Source organism: Azolla caroliniana, unplaced genomic scaffold, assembly GCF_043228905.1.
Source record: "Azolla caroliniana isolate FFs.n. ecotype wild unplaced genomic scaffold, voAzoCaro1.0.p SCAF_18, whole genome shotgun sequence".
NCBI classification, from domain to species: Eukaryota; Viridiplantae; Streptophyta; class Polypodiopsida; order Salviniales; family Salviniaceae; genus Azolla; species Azolla caroliniana.
In genome coordinates, this window is record NW_028230453.1 from 5190068 (window position 1) to 5208691 (window position 18624).

At 38.1% G+C, this 18624-nt stretch overlaps 3 protein-coding genes and 1 non-coding gene across 7 annotated transcripts; 2 read left to right on the forward strand and 2 right to left on the reverse strand.

Moving 5' to 3' along the window:
- Window positions 1-420: 420 nt before the first annotated feature.
- Window positions 421-4839, forward strand: LOC147852205 (dihydroorotate dehydrogenase (DUF3598)). Of its 4 annotated transcripts, none has more exons than XM_087333824.1 (6): window positions 421-917; window positions 948-1015; window positions 2492-3097; window positions 3233-3313; window positions 3417-3556; window positions 4028-4839. In XM_087333824.1, exons 1-6 carry the CDS (start codon window positions 473-475, stop codon window positions 4467-4469), a joined length of 1782 nt encoding a protein of 593 aa, XP_087189950.1. In that variant the 5' UTR covers window positions 421-472; the 3' UTR covers window positions 4470-4839. The 4 variants fall into 4 exon arrangements, with proteins under 4 accessions (XP_087189950.1, XP_087189949.1, XP_087189948.1 ...); XM_087333823.1 differs by having other exon boundaries at window positions 421-898; window positions 929-1015; XM_087333822.1 differs by having other exon boundaries at window positions 421-863; window positions 894-1015.
- Window positions 4840-7058: 2219 nt separating this feature from the next.
- On the reverse strand, window positions 7059-7122 carry LOC147852206 (small nucleolar RNA snoR101). The gene has a single exon (XR_015531487.1). It is a non-coding gene; the product is annotated as a small nucleolar RNA snoR101 (small nucleolar RNA).
- A 161-nt stretch (window positions 7123-7283) lies between these two features.
- On the reverse strand, window positions 7284-10062 carry LOC147852207 (U1 small nuclear ribonucleoprotein C-2-like). Its single transcript, XM_087333829.1, has 5 exons — window positions 9939-10062; window positions 9714-9756; window positions 9558-9599; window positions 8493-8712; window positions 7284-7684 (listed from the first exon to the last, which is right to left on the reverse strand). The coding sequence occupies exons 1-5, from the start codon at window positions 9944-9946 to the stop codon at window positions 7353-7355; spliced, it is 645 nt and encodes a 214-aa protein (XP_087189955.1). The 5' UTR covers window positions 9947-10062; the 3' UTR covers window positions 7284-7352.
- A 1594-nt stretch (window positions 10063-11656) lies between these two features.
- LOC147852208 (uncharacterized) lies at window positions 11657-14367 on the forward strand. Its single transcript, XM_087333827.1, has 4 exons — window positions 11657-11769; window positions 12432-12689; window positions 12775-13176; window positions 13368-14367. Exons 2-4 carry the CDS (start codon window positions 12447-12449, stop codon window positions 13995-13997), a joined length of 1275 nt encoding a protein of 424 aa, XP_087189953.1. The 5' UTR covers window positions 11657-11769; window positions 12432-12446; the 3' UTR covers window positions 13998-14367.
- The last annotated feature ends 4257 nt before the right edge of the window (window positions 14368-18624 follow it).

Genomic DNA, 18624 nt, shown 5'->3' on the forward strand with positions numbered 1-18624 from the left:
TGGAAACCGAATTAAGCCCAAGCAGACAGAAAGGATCGCTCACATGAAGGGATCGCTCCTCTCAGCAAGATGAGTACCCCCCAAGGATTAGCTGCGAGAAGAACGAGAATGCAAACCGGCTTGATTCGCTGACAAGTAAAAAAAAAAAAAAGGCCATCAATAGGGATCACGCGGGCTCTGAGTTGGGAGACACCCGAAGGGACGGAAATACATGCGGTACGTATACGGTACGGGTACATTATCGAGACGAGCCGAGGCCCGAGACTCGGAATCTTCTGAGTATCCAGATGGGCGGTTCGGCCCGGCCGCCCGCGGGGGAACACTCCACATGAGTAGAGTCCATGATCCCAACACATACATACATACACTTCTAGTTCTTCTTCTTTCTTTCTTCTTCATCTTCTTCTTCATTCTTTCTTCTTTCTGGTTCTCTCCTACACATGACCCAAATTTAGATAAGACTCTGACGACAATGTCTGAGATGGCTTGTTTTGCCTCTTCCATCGAGCTCTTCTTCAGAGCATCTTCTGCCCACCCTCTCACTCATCCTCATCCTCATCTTCTTCTTCTTCATCGCCACAGGCTCAAATCCCTGCAACCGCCCCACCTCACACCTTCTCATCATCATAACAAGGCCATTCTCGCTCTCGCTTCTGTCAATGGTCGACCTTCGTCTCTGGGTAGAAGCAATAACAGGAACAACAGAAGTAAATCGGTCGCGAAGAAGAAAGAGAAGGATATAGCGAACCCGTGGAATGATGATGTGAATGCTGTTGATCAGACTCATAGAAGCTCAACATTGAACAAGAAATCAGCAAGCAATTCGGCTTCTTCGTCAAAGAAACAGAAGAATCAGAGAGGAGGTTCTACGGGGAGACGGAATGTCGAAGAAGATTCTGAGCCGAGAAAGAATCTCGAAGAAGATTCCGACCCAAGAAAGAATCTCCAAGAAGATTCCCAGATTCTTGTTTCGGGTAGTATGCCAGTGGAAACTGAGCAAGTTTTGCAGACACAGGTATGTCGATTAATATTTTTGCAATGTGCGTTTTCCCATTATAAACTTCCTCAAATTTAGATAAATTTAACCTGGAAAATCTATGTGCGTTGGTTGGTACAAAAGCGTGTGCCTAGCTATGATAAAATACATCGAATGTATATACATTTAATAGTTTTTTTCTTTGGTTTCTGCAAGGATATATTTAAATATGACAAATACCTCAAAGTTTTAGGAATTTAATTTAGATGTTTTTTATATTTCCATTTAAGCAAAAGGTTATGCTTGGATATGAGAGAATACCGCAAATTTATAGGAATGTGTGGATAAAAAAGGTATGTTTGGGTATCAGAAAAAAGCACAATTTAATTTTACAGGAATAGAAGAGTAATTTTGGCAATGAAAAAATACCACAAATTATGTAACAATTTTGTAGGAGAGTTTATATTTTTTCAGTTGGATGAAAGGGTATGTTTTGTTATGATAGAATGCCACATATTTAATCTGGGAATGTAGTAGGACTGTTTTTGCATATTTCTGTTGGAAGAAAATGTATACTGCCTACGAAAAAATACCTTAAATTTAATAATGAGAATGTAGAACCTAAATTATGTATTTTGATGGAATGAAAAGTGCCTTAGGCTAACCAAAAATTGCAAATATGGGGTTGAATTTCTATTGGAACAAACTTATGTTTGGCTATGACAAAACATGTAAAAGATTGGAATCTAATAGAATGACTGAATCTCGTATTCATGAATGAAATAATAGGAGTTCTCATGAAATACCACACATTTGTAGAATTTAACACAAAATTTCTATATTTCGTCAGAATAAAAGGTATATTTGGGAAATTATCAATTGCATAATGGGAAATCCCTAGAAAATACTCAAATTTATAGGAATTTAGTATGAAATGTATATATTTCTGTCCATAAATATCTCCAACCTATCCTGTGCCACTGGACAGTAGAATATAATGGTGTAGATTTCACTCGCTGGCTAAAGTTTTTCAACTATACTGAAGTGATTCTTTTGCGGGCTAGCGGCAAATTTGTATTGATACAATTTTATGGCTGTTCTCCAGTGATGTGGGCTGAATCAAGGTTGATAATGCTAGATTAAATGTTTGGCCTTGAGATGAAAAGTTTGTTTTGCACACTTATTAGCCCATCTAAGATAATTCCATCGAATTACAAAATCCATGTTACACATCACTATTTGATTTGACTGTTTTATGAAGAGTTTGGCATGAATAAGACGCCTAAGGTACTTTCTATCAGCTGCTAAATCCATGTAATACATCATTTATATTGATTTGAGTTTTGCGAGAGGAGTTTGACATGTGCATATATGACATTCATAAGGTGCTTCTGTCAAGTTGCGAAAATTATGTTTGAGCTTTTCAAGAAATGTTTGCATATGCACATATAGGGTTTACTTTATTTGAGTTTTTAAATCCATGTGAGACAATATATTTTGATTTGACTTTATCAGGAACCGGCATCAACTCCATCATGGCATACATTTGTTAGTAGTCTCTCTGGGGTATGGAGAGGAGTTGGTGCTGCATTTTCTCCCATGACTGCTGAAATGGAAGCTATTGCCCTTGGAGATAATGAAGAGATGCTTTATGATTGCCGCATTCATAGCACCGTTGAACAAATTCAAGGGAAAGGATCTCAGGATTGTATCCACAGAAAGACTATTTGGGCTGTTGGAAATCCGTTAGGCGAACAGAGTAGAGGCAAAGCTAAAATGCAAGAAATGATGCCACAGGAGGATATAAATGAAGATTATATTGATAATCAGTATGACATTGAATCAGATCTTGAGCTATCAGATGATATTATAGTGGAAGAAGTTGATACAAGCTTTCAATTGATTACTGATTCACATGAGGGAGTAATGGGAGATGTTGTCAATTGGGATAATGAGTTATATGATGATATTATATTGAAAGAAGAACCTGATGCAGATGGTAAGTTACTAAGTGACTCTGATAAGGGAATAACAACAGATTTGGAGAGGAAAGATTTGACATATGATATGGTTATGGAGGAGGATGTTCTTGAGTTAGAACCTGGTCTTGTCCTTTTTGAGGTAGGATGGAAGTTTTAAAATTTTCTTGTTTGAACGTATATGTGTCAATATTAATGATTTGTTCAGATTACAGATACATTTTCTGAGTGCCAGTTCAAGTGTTTTGAGTTGATTTACTACTACTTTGTTTCACAGGATGGTTCTTACTCCAGGGGTCCAGTAGAATTGCTAACTGCAGAAAGTAGTGGTGGCGAGCATACATACAAAATTGAGCAAGTATGCTGTTTGAAAGATTCTCAAAGCTAGCTCTTTAAGCAATGTTTGTTCTTTGTCATGTAGGAATGTTTATTGACATCTCTTAAACTGTATGAAAATATAGTGTGTTGTAAGAGGTGGCCATTCCAGGCTTCGATTAGTCCATACTCTTGCAATTGAGGAAGAAGAAGAGACAGTTCAGCTACTTCGGGTTGCTGTTTATGAGGAAGAGTGGATGGGCCCTAGGAATATGAAATCCATCAGGTACAAATGAATATTTATAAAGGGGAAAAATAGAACGAATTTGCTCAAACGATTTGAAAAAAAAGAACACCTCTCTCTCTCTCTCTCCATCAGGGCAATCTTCCTATTTTTAGGGCAGTCACATTAGGTGGTATGTAGTTAACCTTTTTAGTGAAAAAAGTAGGAATATCTAGATATTTCTTTTATTATTATTTTGTTCTTGTTTGACTATCCTTGAAATTATTTATACCTTTTTCTCTCCTTTTCCACACCCATTAATGGCTTGTTCCTTCTCTCTCTCTCTGTCACGCATGCAATAACTTTGGTTCTTCATCAATCTCCATACCTCTTATCTCTGTCTCAAATTTGCAAAGAAGCGGCAAATGCATCACATTGTGCTTTTGCACATAACATTCTTGTTTTTTTTTTTCTTTCTGTGATTCAGGTACCCAGCACTTCAAGCTAACTTTTTATGGTTTTTTCTTCTCTCAGTGATTCAGGTGGTCATCATTTGAAGCTGTTTTCACAAAAGCCTCGGTTGCAGCAACAAGATCTTGTTGGGACATGGAAAGTTTTCGAACTGAGTGCAACTCCAGTCTTTCCTGACAACCAAGAGGAAAGTGGATCAACTGATAGACCTCCTTTCATTTACATGACGATGGAAACCCTGAAGAGACGAACACTGCCCGAGATACCGATTCATTTTGTAGATGAAGATATTCTGGACATGCAAGATGTGACTATGATGTGGCTTCCCGGTGGCATCAATGCGTATGTGGAAATAAAGGGTGATGGCATATTCACAATTGGTGTCGGATGGTATGAAGATGGAGTCAACCTTGTCATGGAGAGGGATTACACGTCTGATGGAAAACTTTCTGATGTCCGAAGTAAAACTGAAATCAAAGGAGGATGGATAGGCGGTCGTATGTGACATGCATCAATGATTTCCAAAAGCTTCTAAATTAAGAACCATATTTTTTTCTTTCCTAGTAATATGGCAAGGAAGGGTTGGGTTATGGCTTGGCCTCCCAACTGATGGCTAAGGTAAAGGCCCAAGTTGATTTTGACTGGTGGACAAGTGGATCTAAGTTTTCACCAAGGAATATGTTGGTAGTTTCACATGTTACAATCCTTAGGATGATTGTTTGCGTATTGTGTGTACATAGAGATAAGGCCACAATAGGTATCTGAAGAAGCACAAGAAAGGTGCGAGTTGAGGGGTCATTTACAGCTGCAACTTTTTAGTTTGCTATTGCTTATTTAAAGCAACATGTATTATAACAATATTTCAACTTCATTCTTACATTTTCTCTTAATGCATCTTCCCTAATGAGTTATGATCCTCTATAGATTTAAGGTAAAGGGTGCCTTTTATAGTCCTGTACCTTGTTATTTGAGGATGTTGTATAACATGGTTTGCGCTTAAAATTTCTTTCCATGCATAGATTGTTCAATAAACTTTGCATGGAATTGTGATCAAATGTTTAGTTTTTGGGTTTCTTGGATAAGGTATCCTCATGTCTTTTAGCTCAAAATAAACTACTTATTGCCTTGTTTATCCCGTAAAGCAAGAAATTTAGAAAGATCCCAAGATAAAATGGTAAAACTATTGAAAGTCACAAGGTAATTTGTAAAAGGACCTTGCTTTTGTGTCCACTTAAATACTCTGCCTCATAGCTCACTCATGGTTTGTAAACTATAATGGATGAGGAAGAATCTTGATAATAGACACGTATGAACTTGGACAGCAAACAATGTCAAATGGATAGATATGCATGGTTGGTGGTGATATTCGTGTGAGATCAGGCTGATGTCAATATTCATATGAGAGCAAGATCGCTTCTCTTGCTAGATATTTGTTACATAGGCCACATTGTGCATGCTTGAGTATTGTCAAGACTACTATCCAAACATTATATGCCTACATAGTCAAGTCTTAAAGATGTAAAAGTAATTTGACAATAGACCTTGTCTTTGCTATCACATGTTCAATTGGTGGATCTTCATTTTGGTAATAGAAGTTTGCTATACATAAAGAACTTTGTTTTTTCGAGGATTGAACCAATTTGAAAAGGGTGGGCATGCATATTAGGCTATTTGTAAGGAGGATTGAACCAGAAATTTGTTACTATTTAGATTTTTCATCATGCATATTAGGCTATTTGCAAGACCAATACCTGAGCTTTCAAATACGATACATTGTCTTGCTTCAACTAGTCCAAATGGTGTATATTCATTTTCGAATTAGACTAGTATATCCAAATTATTAGTTTAGGGAGGATTCATCCCATTAGAGAAGGGTGGATGTTCATGTGAGATAACAATTGCTTTGATTGCTAGAATTTTGTTTCTGTTTAGCTTTCAATCATGGAAGCCAGGAATCCCCAAAGGGAGACTTTACCTTATATCTTTAGTTTACAACTCTTCCCAAACTTTTAAGGACTGGTGATAGCATCAGAGTACAAATGTTTTTACAAGGAGAATTGAAATCAGGTGGAGATATGTTGTTACTGTATGTGAATGCAACCTTCCAACATTTGTTTAAGGAATCACCTATAAATATGTTTAAACAAGATTTACAATTCTCATGCTTTACCAAAACCATAGTTCAAAGCTCGCTGTTTCACTCTAGCTAGAATCAATCTTCAAAAGATTATATAACTTACCAGCCTGTGTGTTAGTTAATAACTGAGCAATCAAAGAAGCAAATCTCAATAAAGGACACTTTATGAGCAATAAGAACATTGGTAGCAGTTGGCCACGATATACAGGCAAAGACAATAAACAAAGTTGTGAGCAAACAACAATCTAGATGCAAATCATAATGAAAAGATTAAACTTGCTTTGGGAGTCATGAAAACCTAAAAAGAATCTATTAGAGGCTCTAATATAAATTATACAGAATATTTTACACCATTGTGTAGACATTCCTTCAATTAATTTCTTAGTGTGTATACATAAAACGTATAAATGGAAGAAACACAAATAAATTCACATGCATACCTAGTTCGCTTGATAGAAATGAATTTCAGATTAGTTGTGTCGACACTATATATGATTGCACCACATTTACATTAGGGTCGTGTTTGGATTAATGATATGATGAATCCATTGAAGAACATCAATCCACTACTATGAATGCACAAAATATGGATCTTCAAAATATTCAGCAGGTAGATGCCTTTCTTTTTACCCCACCTGGTTAACTTGAACGAGGTTTTTGGCCAAAACTTAACAGAACTAAACCAGAGAAAGAGCAGAACTTCTCTCAAAAACTTTGCCAATGAAATGGCCAGTTCAAAGGCAGAAGATCAGTACATCTTCTGTTTAAGAGTAAAGTTCTACCATGCAAGTAACAAATCATGTGCCTTTTGCATATTGACAAAGAATATACTAACACCCTAGAATATAAATCATTATTCCTCAGACAGATATACCAGATAGATTTGCAGATAGAAGTGCCATATTAAGGTTTGTAACAGCAGTGTCCACAAAAAAATGCACCTAATTTCATTGGCATAGCATCAGTATAACCTTAGCAATCTCAACAGACTTACCTGAGGTTCAGAGATCAAGTGTGAACCATCCTTTGCTATGCCAGATACTACAAAAGTTATTTGTTAACAAGGTTTAGTAGGATACCAAAGTTATCCAAGGGAAGTCTATTTGATTCATGAGTAATCATTATATCATTCTAACCTAGCATTTGTTCGACTAACCACTGGAAACAAGAATCAAATCATACGAGCACACTTACCAATCAACCTTTAACAAACTTGTTAAAAAAAGTATGTACCAATGTTTACCACTGAAATTAAGAGTTATAACGTGGGACAGCCATTGGTGTCGTCCCAGAATATCCATTAGATGAACTCTGTTGACCATAACCATACCCTGCCGTAGGTTGCCCTGATGGGGCCATAGGCCTGAAAGGTTGTTGAGGTGAATATTGCGTAGGAGGACCTGGTGGCGCTGAAGAAGCATTAGGATATGGGCCATTAGAAGGAGCACCACCTGATGAGGACTGAACATTGCTCGGGGGAAAGGTTCTCATATCTGATGCCCCTGGTGGCATTAGTGTTTGTGGTCGAGGAAACCCGTTGGCATCAGCTGTAGGTGGTCTTACACCAGGTGGAGCCATATAACCTACATGAAGAAGACCGTACCAAGATTAAAAATAACCTATGTTAAGAGATCAGACTTTTTTCTCTATATTTATATCTTGAGGTTAGCATATATTCCATATGCCATACTAATAGTAATATATGTTTAGAGATCAGAGTTTTTGACACATACTCTTCTTGAGGTCAACATATACTTTAAAGTTTAAACATGATACCAAGCACACCTACAATCCCTTTATGTTATCCAGCATTATAATGTGCGGCCTTACCTTGGTAAATAAAAATTTGTGTACATTCTGAAAATGATTTTTATCACCAACTCAGAAATGGATATCTCTGTATGTACATCCTTAGCTATTAATAACCCTAAAGGTAGATAGATTCACCCAAGTCTTAAACCTATATATATGACTTGCGTGTGAAATACACTTTGGGACTTGTGGAGCTTTCTCTCATACTTCTCTATTCCAGATAGCTCTGAAAGGATGTGAGAGTTATCTGGAATAAATGAGGTATCAGATTCATCTATTTAAATTATAACAATCAGCCATCACATTTGAGAGATGAAAGGTTACTGACCATCCTAACCAAAAGGTAAACTGGGGGTTTTGCTCTACAAGGAATCCAGACTTTTGAATTTAAACATACTTGCTCTTTGGCTATATGTCAATCTATACCTCACTCGGTGTCTATGTGTGTCCCTATCTCAAGTTAGCAGTATGGGATAGAATAAACTGATGTACCCTTACTATTTGGCTATGATACCAAAGACCAAGCCATAATTGAACCACCATAAAGATTAATAACAAACACAAGTAAGAGGCAGAAACCTGAAGAAGGAACGGCTGGCCGGGGAAGAACAAGAGGTCGCACAGGTAATGGTAGCGGAATCGGAGGTCTATATTGTCCTCCAAAAGCAGTGAGATGCTGATGAAATGCAGCACCTACTTGCGGATAGCCAGCTTGGCCTAGATGCTCTTTCACCTTCTGATCAATCAAACTTTGAGTCTGTTGCTCTTCGAACTGCTGGTAGTAAGTGCGAACATTTGCCTGGTATATATGCATAGAGCACACATTTAAGTAGACAAACAGGAAAAAGATGAGTTTAATCATTCTGTTTTGGCTACAGACTTCTGATATATAAATATCTCCATAGACTTTGAAACATAATGGACATAAACTGGAACAGAAAGAATTTTACTTGGTGTAAAAAGAACAGAAACAATTAACATTTTTGAAAATAAAAACAAAAATAATTTAAGGTCATACTGCATGTATCTAATATTTAACAAAAGATTGGCCTCAAGATTCTTTCAACATGAGATCGGCCTAGAATAGGCTTATGTTGTGCTTCTATGCTAAACCCTAGACATAATAAAAATCCTTGTACTTATATAACCATGCATTTACTGATATGTGCATCCCGCTACGTATGTACTCTCAACATTGGATTGACCTTAAAAATAATTCTATATGCATGCTTTAGAATCATAGATAACAATCGTTTTGCAGCCTGTATATATTCCTCATATGTAAGAGTCAACAGAGGTCTGTTCAACACAACAACGTAATGTCATCCTTGGACTTATCTACAGGTAAATTAACACAAATGAACATTTCCATTTAAGGTTAAAAATAGAAAGTCAAGACAAAATTGTGTATATTTGTTATATGCAAAGCTCTTAATAGATCTGTTCAACATGATATTGGACTAAAACCAGTTTATTATGTGTTCATATCCAGGTATAAGGAAGAAGGGCCTAAACAAAGGTTTTTAAAACATAAATTCGAGAGTTAATCGAGCATTTTTTTTATATATGAAGCTTTCCATTTATCCTACATAAGACAAGCCTACAAATAGTCTACTGTATGTTTAGCATAGATATGGATCTTACCTTGTGTTTATATCCTGAGTTGTGCTGCTTTCTTACGGAAGGCTGGAAAAAATACAAACAGAAAAAGAGCAATAATTTAGTTGCTTCGAACATAGAACAAACAAAAGCTGAACAATCATCAGATAAAATAAAGACAATGAGGGAATGACGGCTTACAGAATCGTGTGTCAAATAAGTGTCGCAGTAATCACAGTAATACCTGCGAGAAGGAAAAAGAGAAATTTAGCACAATCAGGGGAAGAAGGAGGAGGAGAAATCAAAGATAACGAAAATGTGGAGAGGGAGTTTCAAAAGCAGTCAGAAGACGAGATCTAACACGGTGATGGAAGGAGGAGGAGACAGGAAGCAGTAGTTTTATGTGAAGAAAATCATTCACGATACCTAGGCATGGCGGAAATGTGTGCAGGGAAGGGATCACAGCAGTTAGTTCGTTTCCTGTCTTCTCTCTCTGTCTCTCTGTCTGTGAGCGCGTGCGTCTCAGACGGAATGCTAGGGTTTGCAGGTAATGAAGAAAGAAAGAAGAAATTGCTTATTTGTTTATTTTATCTTTTTATTGAAATATTTATTTTGTTTATTTTTTATATTATTAGCCATGATTTATTTATATTCCCGAAATGCCCCTGCCACCACCACCAATCCCCAAGGAGGGCCATGGATAATATGTACATACATATATGGCCAACCCCTTGGCCCCTCCTCTATTTACTTATTACTACTACGTAGACACGCACCACACACTCTTCGTGATGTTTGTTGCTCGTGTGCACGTGACCTCGGCCAAGCTATCATCGGTCATTGATCAATGGATACTCATACAAGCGAGCTGAGGAAGGGGGATGGATAGAGATAGATTCAATGCCTTCTTTAAACATCCATGGAAGTCTGATTGCGATCAGTGAGATGGGACCTAGCCCCTGTCATGGATCGAACTTGATAGACAGATAGATCGATTGATTCGGAGGTCGAATCTGACATATGAGACCAAAAATCTTGTAGTCCATGTAGTACATGAGAAAGTGAGTTAGCGACTCTCGATATCCAGGAACTTAACCAATGAATGTTGCAATGTTGAGGGGTGCAAATTGTGACTTTGCACGTGTCCGTGTGAAGTCGAGGTGACAAGAACTTGGGAAAAAAACTTAAGGATCCTAAAAATTTTATCATGCATTTTGGTTTTGAACCAAAGCTTTTGTTCGATTTAAGGTCCTATTGTTCCGTGCACAACGTGAGAAAAAAGTGAGGGAGAGAGCCCAAATGGATGTAGCTCAGTTGGTAAGGTTGCCCAATGGAGACTAGGTAGTCATGGGTTCAACTCCTACATTCCACAGTGGCATCTAATGAATTAAGAGATATGTGTGTAGAAGTATCTAATAGAGAGGCGAGAATATTGGGTTCTTTGTTCACAACTTACCACTAAGGTAACCTAATTATGATAAAGAGAGAGAGAGATGTTAAACATAACGTATAGATAGAGAATTGAGCTTAGCGAGATCACGTCACCCTATCCACGACTGGTCTCTTCGTATATCTGCTCTCGCTCCACAAAATGTCCGAGCCCACGTAAATCCATCGTGTATTTGTCCCTTTACGGAATGTTGTGAAGCTTTTTTTGTACATACATACTAGTTTTATTCGTAAACCTTGTCTTTGTATATCTGCTCTCGCTCCACGAAATGTCCGAGCCCACATAAATCCACTATGTATTTGTCCCTTTACGGAATGTTATCAAGCTTTTTTTGTACATACATACTAGTTTTATTCGTAAACCTTGTCTTGGTGTATGATGTATCTTACATTTGTTAGGGGTTTAGGGTTTAGGGCCATTGTTGTTGTGCTTTTTGTCCAAATTACTTTGCAGCTTGTGAGAAGATATATATACCATAGCTTGCTCTAATTCTCCTCCTTCCTCTGTTTCTCTCTGTCTCTCTGTCTCTCTGTCAGATACCAAGAAAACAAGAAGAAAAAGAGAGTCTGACGAAGGAGACGAGAGGAGCACTCACTCACTCACGCAACGACAGTCTGATCGGCAACAGAGAGTACCATCGATATATATATATATATATAAGAAGGCAGCCATAGCCATGGCTGCAAGTCTGTGGCGTAGGAGCTCGCTCCTTCATCCGTTGCACCACCGGCGCGCCTCCTGCTCCTCCTCTCTTCTTCTTCTTCCTCCTCCTCCTCTCACCGCCCGACGTGACGTAGCTGCCCAGAGGTTAGTTTTGGGTCAAAAAAAAAACAGAAATAATACTTCAGTGTGAGGGAGGGAGAGTATATAAGTTTCAGAGTTGTCAGCATGATAGCTTCTTTTCTCCTGTGCCGTCGGATGAGTACAAAGAAACTGTATGTTAAGTTATGCAATGAGAAGATATGGCAAAGTCTACAATAGAACAAAATGGCTGGCTCATCCACGAGAAGAATGAACATACATTATATGCACACATGTACATAAATGCATCCATCCATACATACATACATTACGGAGAGAGAGAGAGAGAGAGAGAGAGAGAGAGAGAGAGAGAGAGAGAGATCCATTACATATACAAGTACATCATACATATATACATGCATGAATGAATGCATACATACATACTTCAGAGAGAGAAAGAAAGAAAGATATATTAACGCCTTCTAAGCAAAAATTGGCCCATGAGACAATTGGTATACAACAAAATAGGGTATTTACCCAATCATCAAAATAAAAAAAAAATAGAGAGAGAGAGATTCTGTAGATACACACGTTCATACATATATGCATGCCATACATTCCTACATTAGAGAGAGAGAGAGATCCCTTAATGCTTCAGTTGCACACATAGACTGCTTTATTACAATCTAATTGAATGTGATAGTTCATTGGGTCTGCTAATTTGCAAGGGCTACTCAAACCCGATGGCATCACGACATGGGATTACTGTTGATTTTCTCGGTCGGTGCAATCGCTGCCCTCCTTGGATGACACTCCATTTGAGGTTCATTACACAGAGCCAAAAGGAGAAGAAGTTGAAAAAGAAGATGAAGAAGAAAAAAACAAAACGATGCATTATCAAGAAGCTCAAGCACTTGCGGCACGCTGCAAAAGTCAAGAAAGCAGGGATGAATCACGAGGAGAAATTACTGGCCAGGATTGAAAGGGTAGTTAGTAAACATTTTTTTATTCAAATTACTAAAGCATACATATGTGGGTAGTGCTAAATGACTTAAAATCCTGTTTTGCTAGGTAAAGTTGAAGATCGATGCTCTACAAAAGGCTCTGGAGAGCTACAAATTGCCAGATTTGCCAGAGCCAGATCATGATCCAGAGTCCTTGACCGAAGAGGAGCTTAACTATCTGAAGAGACTGGGTTACAAACATAAGAACTATATGATTCTTGGAGTCCGTGGAGTCTTCGGTGGAGTTGTCTTGAATATGCATTTGCATTGGAAGAAGCATCAGCTTGTGAAGATCCGATGCAAGAACTTCACAAAAGAGGAGATAGATGAGACCGGCGAACAACTAGCGAGGTTGAGTGGAGGGATAGTTGTGGATGTACAGAATGGAAGCACAATTGTAATGTACCGTGGCCGCAACTACAGAAGGCCAGTAGATATGACACCAAAAAACACCCTCAGTAAGAGAAAGGTAGTCCAATTCTTTAAAATTGTGTAGAAATCTTCTTTGGGACTATATTTATTACATCCTATCTCGGCAAGTAGAAACTTATGTCTAGAGAAAGGGGTAGTTGAGTTTATGATATTGTAAGCATACTCTATTCAGGCTTTATTGAGTGTTTGATCATTATGCTCTTCAGATAACACAAGTTCATTGTGCAGGCACTCTTCAAGGCTAAATTTGAGCAGTCCCTCAAATCGATGAACAAGAATCTAGTAGACCTGGAGACCGAGCTTGTTCTATATAGAGAACACAAGGCAAAGCAAGAGGCCGGCTTATTCTCTGTAGAGCCAGTGGGTGGGTATATCAGCTCGTGGTCAGATACAGAAGGCGAGAATGATGATGGTGAAAGCATTTCTAATTCTGACAATATTGACAAATTTAACTTTGATTCGGATTCCAGTTGGGGCTCTACGAGCTCAGATCTAGATTCAGATTCGGAGGAATCCAAGATTCAACCACATTTAAGCTCTGTGAAATGCACTAGTCCTCTAATCAATTCAGATTCAGATTCCTGTTGGGGCAGTACGGACTCAGATGTGGATGTAGATTCAGGGGAATCCAAGCTTGAACGACATTCAAGCTCTGTGAAATGCAATAATCCTCTAGTCGATTCAGATTCAGATTCCTGTTGGGGCAGTACGGACTCAGATGTGGATGTAGATTCAGATTCAGGGGAATCCAAGCTTCAACGACATTCAAGCTCTGTGATATGCAAAGATTCCCTACCAAATTCAGATTCAGATTCCAGTTGGGGTAGTACAGACTCGGATACCGATTCATGTTCATGATGGGCCTCTCGTTGGTCCTGATTCAGATTCTGGTTGGAGTTGGTACAGATTCATATATTGATTCACATTCAAAGAAAGGCTGGCATTGTATTTGTCGAGCATTGTTATAAGTCAGATAGAAATGATATAGATGAGCATTTTCTTGGTGCTAATATTTTCTGCTTTGATATTCGACATAGATCCAAAATCAATGTCAAAATCGAAGCCCAAAATCCGGAAATGGCGAGAATAGAAGCTTTTTTGCCTTGATATAACTGTGTGATAGAGAGTTTTTAACAACTGAATGGTTTCCCATGAGTAAACATTGATCATGCAATGGTTTTTGACAAATCATTTATGGTAAAACACCACTGTATATATACATATTTTGATTCTGATTAAATCTACTGGGGAAATTTACTTGGTTTCCAAGTGTGGCTCATTTGTGTGTACTACATGGTTTACCCTTTTTGAGAATCAGTCACAAACATAATCAATGTTTTAGGGCAATTACCATTAAACCCATTGTCAATTCTTTTTATGCTTTGTCCATCCTCAATATTATTTGGCATGTAAAAAAAATATGATTATTGCATTAATAGTCATAAACTTTTGATTACTTCTAGTTGTTTGAACTTGTAAATCTTTGGCCCCTATTCATCAATGAAATGAGGGTTTTATTGAGGGCAAGAAGCATTGTTGACCTTGGTGAAAGCAGAGAGAGTTGTTGAGGGTAGAGGATCCAATTGAGGAGCCCACTAAATGAAATGCATGAGTTTAGAAAAGGATATCCATATTCTTGACTGCATGCTTATTCACAAATCACAAAGGGTTGATAGGAGGGAGGAATCTACAATGGCCCTTGCAAGGTAAGGACTTTTAATCGGGTAGAAGATGCTCTCTCTCTCTCTCTCTCTCTCTCTCTCTCTCTGTATGGAGATTTTAAAAGAAGATGAGACCAAGTTGAGTAAGAATCACATGAGCAATACTTAAGAATTCACACACCTCAAAAAGAAATACTTTACATTTCAAAGACATCACACCGAGAGCCACTCTCACCTTCACAACCAATGGATACTTTGAGCTTTCTGTTGCAAACCAATCTATTCTTTGGACTACCTCTGTGGCTCGAAAGCTTCCTTTGCAAAGCTTTGAAACACGAGAAATCTATAGCATGGTATAGCTTCTTTGAGTTGGGAGACACTCTCATAGTGAGGCCAAGAAATGTGTGATCTGTTGGAATCTCAACCAAATGGTAGCTCATCGTCTATTGTGACATCGACCAAATGACAACTTGTATGCTTCCTCCGGAAGGTTCCATGTTGGGAGTGATTAGTACCAAAATGTTTGTTTCCATGCATTGGATAGTGCCTAGATATTTTGGATTTTATCTATCTATATGTCTCTCTCTCTCTCTCTCTCTCTCTCTCTCTCTCTCTCTCTCTCTCTCTCTCTCTCTCTCTCTCTCTCTTATATATATATATATATATGCATGCTAGAGCGTGAGCAGAAAGTTTTTCGAACTTACTCATGCCTATGGGAAAACTTATAAAGACAACTTATCCATGCCGACTAGAATGCTTCAGTTAGATCTCGACAAATATCTAAAGATGTCCACTCAGAATACAACTTATTCAAAATGGCACGTGATATGGCAATTTATAGATGATAAATGCATGTTAGAACTTAGGAAGTCCATGTGGACCTTCTGGAATATGTAAAGAATACATAGATGGAACCTATATCCACTCACTTATGGCCACATGAGTTGTAGTTCCAATTCTGAGAAACATGGTCGCAATAATAACACCCACTTGATTAATTCTTGCATAGCATCTAAATTCACTCACTTATGACTGCATGAGTTGTAGTTCCAATTGTGAGAAACACGGTCCTAATAATAACACCCACTTGATTCATTCTTGCATTGTATCTAAATTCACCCACGTTAGTTACTTATGTTGCACCAAACCACAAAACTACTCACTAATACATGCTAAACTTTGTGTCGATGTCCACCATCTAGACCATTGCTTTCACATTACTTAGGTCACATGCTCATCAATGCGAGATTGAGCATTGGGGCACAATCAAGGGGACTTCCCTGGTATGCATATTCTTCTCCGAATAAGTTTGTGAGAGTCCAAAGAAAATTTCGTGAGTGCCTTGATGGTTCCCACATAATGTAGCCCACTCCAATTCCAAGGTTTGGGGATATGGCGAAGGAGGAGACCGTGATACATAGATAGATCCTTCATGGTTCCCACATAATGTAACCTGCTCCAATTCTTAGGTTTGGGGATACGATGAAGGAGGAGAGCATGATACATAGATAGATTTTTTTTTACACATCCATAGGAAACCGGTTATGATCCACGAGACGAGGCTTAAACCATGCCAAGGATAAAATTTGGTTCTCTCAAATGAATGACTTATGATGCTATAGGGTAACCCACTCAAGAAATTGAGAATTTTATTATATTTATCATCATTGGATGTCGAATGAGAACAAAAGAATTATGATTTATATGTAGCGTTGAACCAACGTCATGTGAGAATGTTCTATTTTGGGTACATTAAGAGCTAATTCAACCCGTATATTTCGTCGAACGATCCGTCATAATTCACATAACACGCTGAGAACATCTCTTCTACAAATTCCTTAAGTATAGATTCTAACGATACTATTATCTAAATCTGTGGTGGTGGTGGGGTCTCAGTGGCCCCGAGAGGGCCAGAGAGAAACCAATAGATAATGTAAGGCGGACAAGATAGCATATGCAGTGTGAAACCAGAAATACTCTTTCCTTTTTTTATCTGTCTACACTCTCAGTAAACCCTAAACCTTACACATATGTATTATATATACACATAAACTGAGACTCATGCTTCACGAATAGGAATGTGAAGAAGAAGAAGAAGAAGAAGAAGAAGAAGAAATTAGGGTTTCCTCCCATCGTTTCACAGGCGACGTTGAGCTATGGCCGTGGATCAAGGCGTGCCTTCTCCTCAACGCCTCTGCAGGCCTCAATGTATTGTTTCGGTATATCGTTTGAACTCCGACATTAACCCTGCAGCTGTGTTTCTGTGGGGATTTAAGGTACAGGCCCCCGTACAGATTTGCATGGACCTGGCTTGAGAGGCTCAATCCTCCAGCCGTTTTCTTTCTCATCATTGCTACGGATCAAGAGCTACGTATCGAGTAGAGTGTCATTGTGAGTCGTTAATCTCTGCTTCACGTCTGTGTCTTTCGTGCAGGGTTGAATCTATCCCACCCTATGTCTAAAAGAAACTAAGAGTCAATGTTTGACCATTTATCGTCATGCTTACTGACGGTCGAGCTATGGCTGTGAAGAAAGTTGCCTACAGCTCAATCAATCTGTAAGCTACATGCAATACTCACAACTCCAAACATAAATATGGCTATGTAGATTCTCTACAAATTTCCATTTTGTGAGTTTGAGGACAATTTGGCTATCATGTTTTAGACCAACTATGTTAAAAAGGATTATAGCTCAAGGCATTCTGTAGTCGGTTACAACATTCGGTTAGATTATTCTTGCGGCTGATTTTTTATTTTTAGAGGATTTTAGTATAATACTGACAAAACTGCCAGGTATAGAATTCCTGCTCTTTTAAATTGCCTATGCAAAACTCTACGCAAACTCGTAAGAGTATCATAATTCATGGTTGGTTGCAACATTCGGTTAGATTATGCTTACGGTTGATTTTTCTCCATTTGTGGATTTTAGTATATTGGCAAAGCTGCCAGGTATAGAATTCCTACTCTTTTAAATCTGCCTGTGCGAGACTCAACGCAAGCTTGTATAGCCTTATAATCTAGTTTCGTAACACGTCATTTAAGCAAAATTCTCGGTAATTTAACTGGAATGGCTGCAATTCAAGTAAATAACATTCCAATGAAGCCGAATAGCAAGCTATCGTTATTCTCTAATCATAGCTGAACAAAGAACCACACCTTGGTAGATATGCAAAATAAGTAGGGAGAAATGTTTATTTTTACCAACATCAATGATGTTACCTTTCAATATGGTGAAAACTAAATAAACATGCATTACAACATATTTAAACCAATTGTTGGCATTGTCAAACCAATGCTACAAAAACATTCTTAATGTCACTAACATTACTCATGTTACATTGCGGGGAATACTAAATAAACAACCATCATAATTTACTTAAGCCAATCGGTGCCATAGGTAAAAAAATGTGACAACACTCTCAACATTATAAACAAATGAACCCAAACTTTTAAAAGGGCGTTATGTATTACGACATCCAGATATTCTACTTCATAATCTGTTGTTGATATGGCTTACAATATATCATTTGCATCCAAGTCTTGTGCAGCAAGAAGTCACAATATGCTATTTGCCATATTGCGGTGCTAGGCTTACCATCGTACTAAGTCCACTGATCCCTGTCGAATGAGAGATTGTAGTTATCCTTGAAGTGGTTAATCGGTTCCTGAACCCCTAAACCCTAAACCCCCTTTACATAGATAGCTGAATATGAGAAGGAACTCCTTGAGTGTATGATGGAGTAAAAGCTATTAAGTCCTGCTAAACAATCGCCAGTTCTCTATCATCAGTAACAACTGGTTCAGTCTAGTTCAAGAGATTGGGAT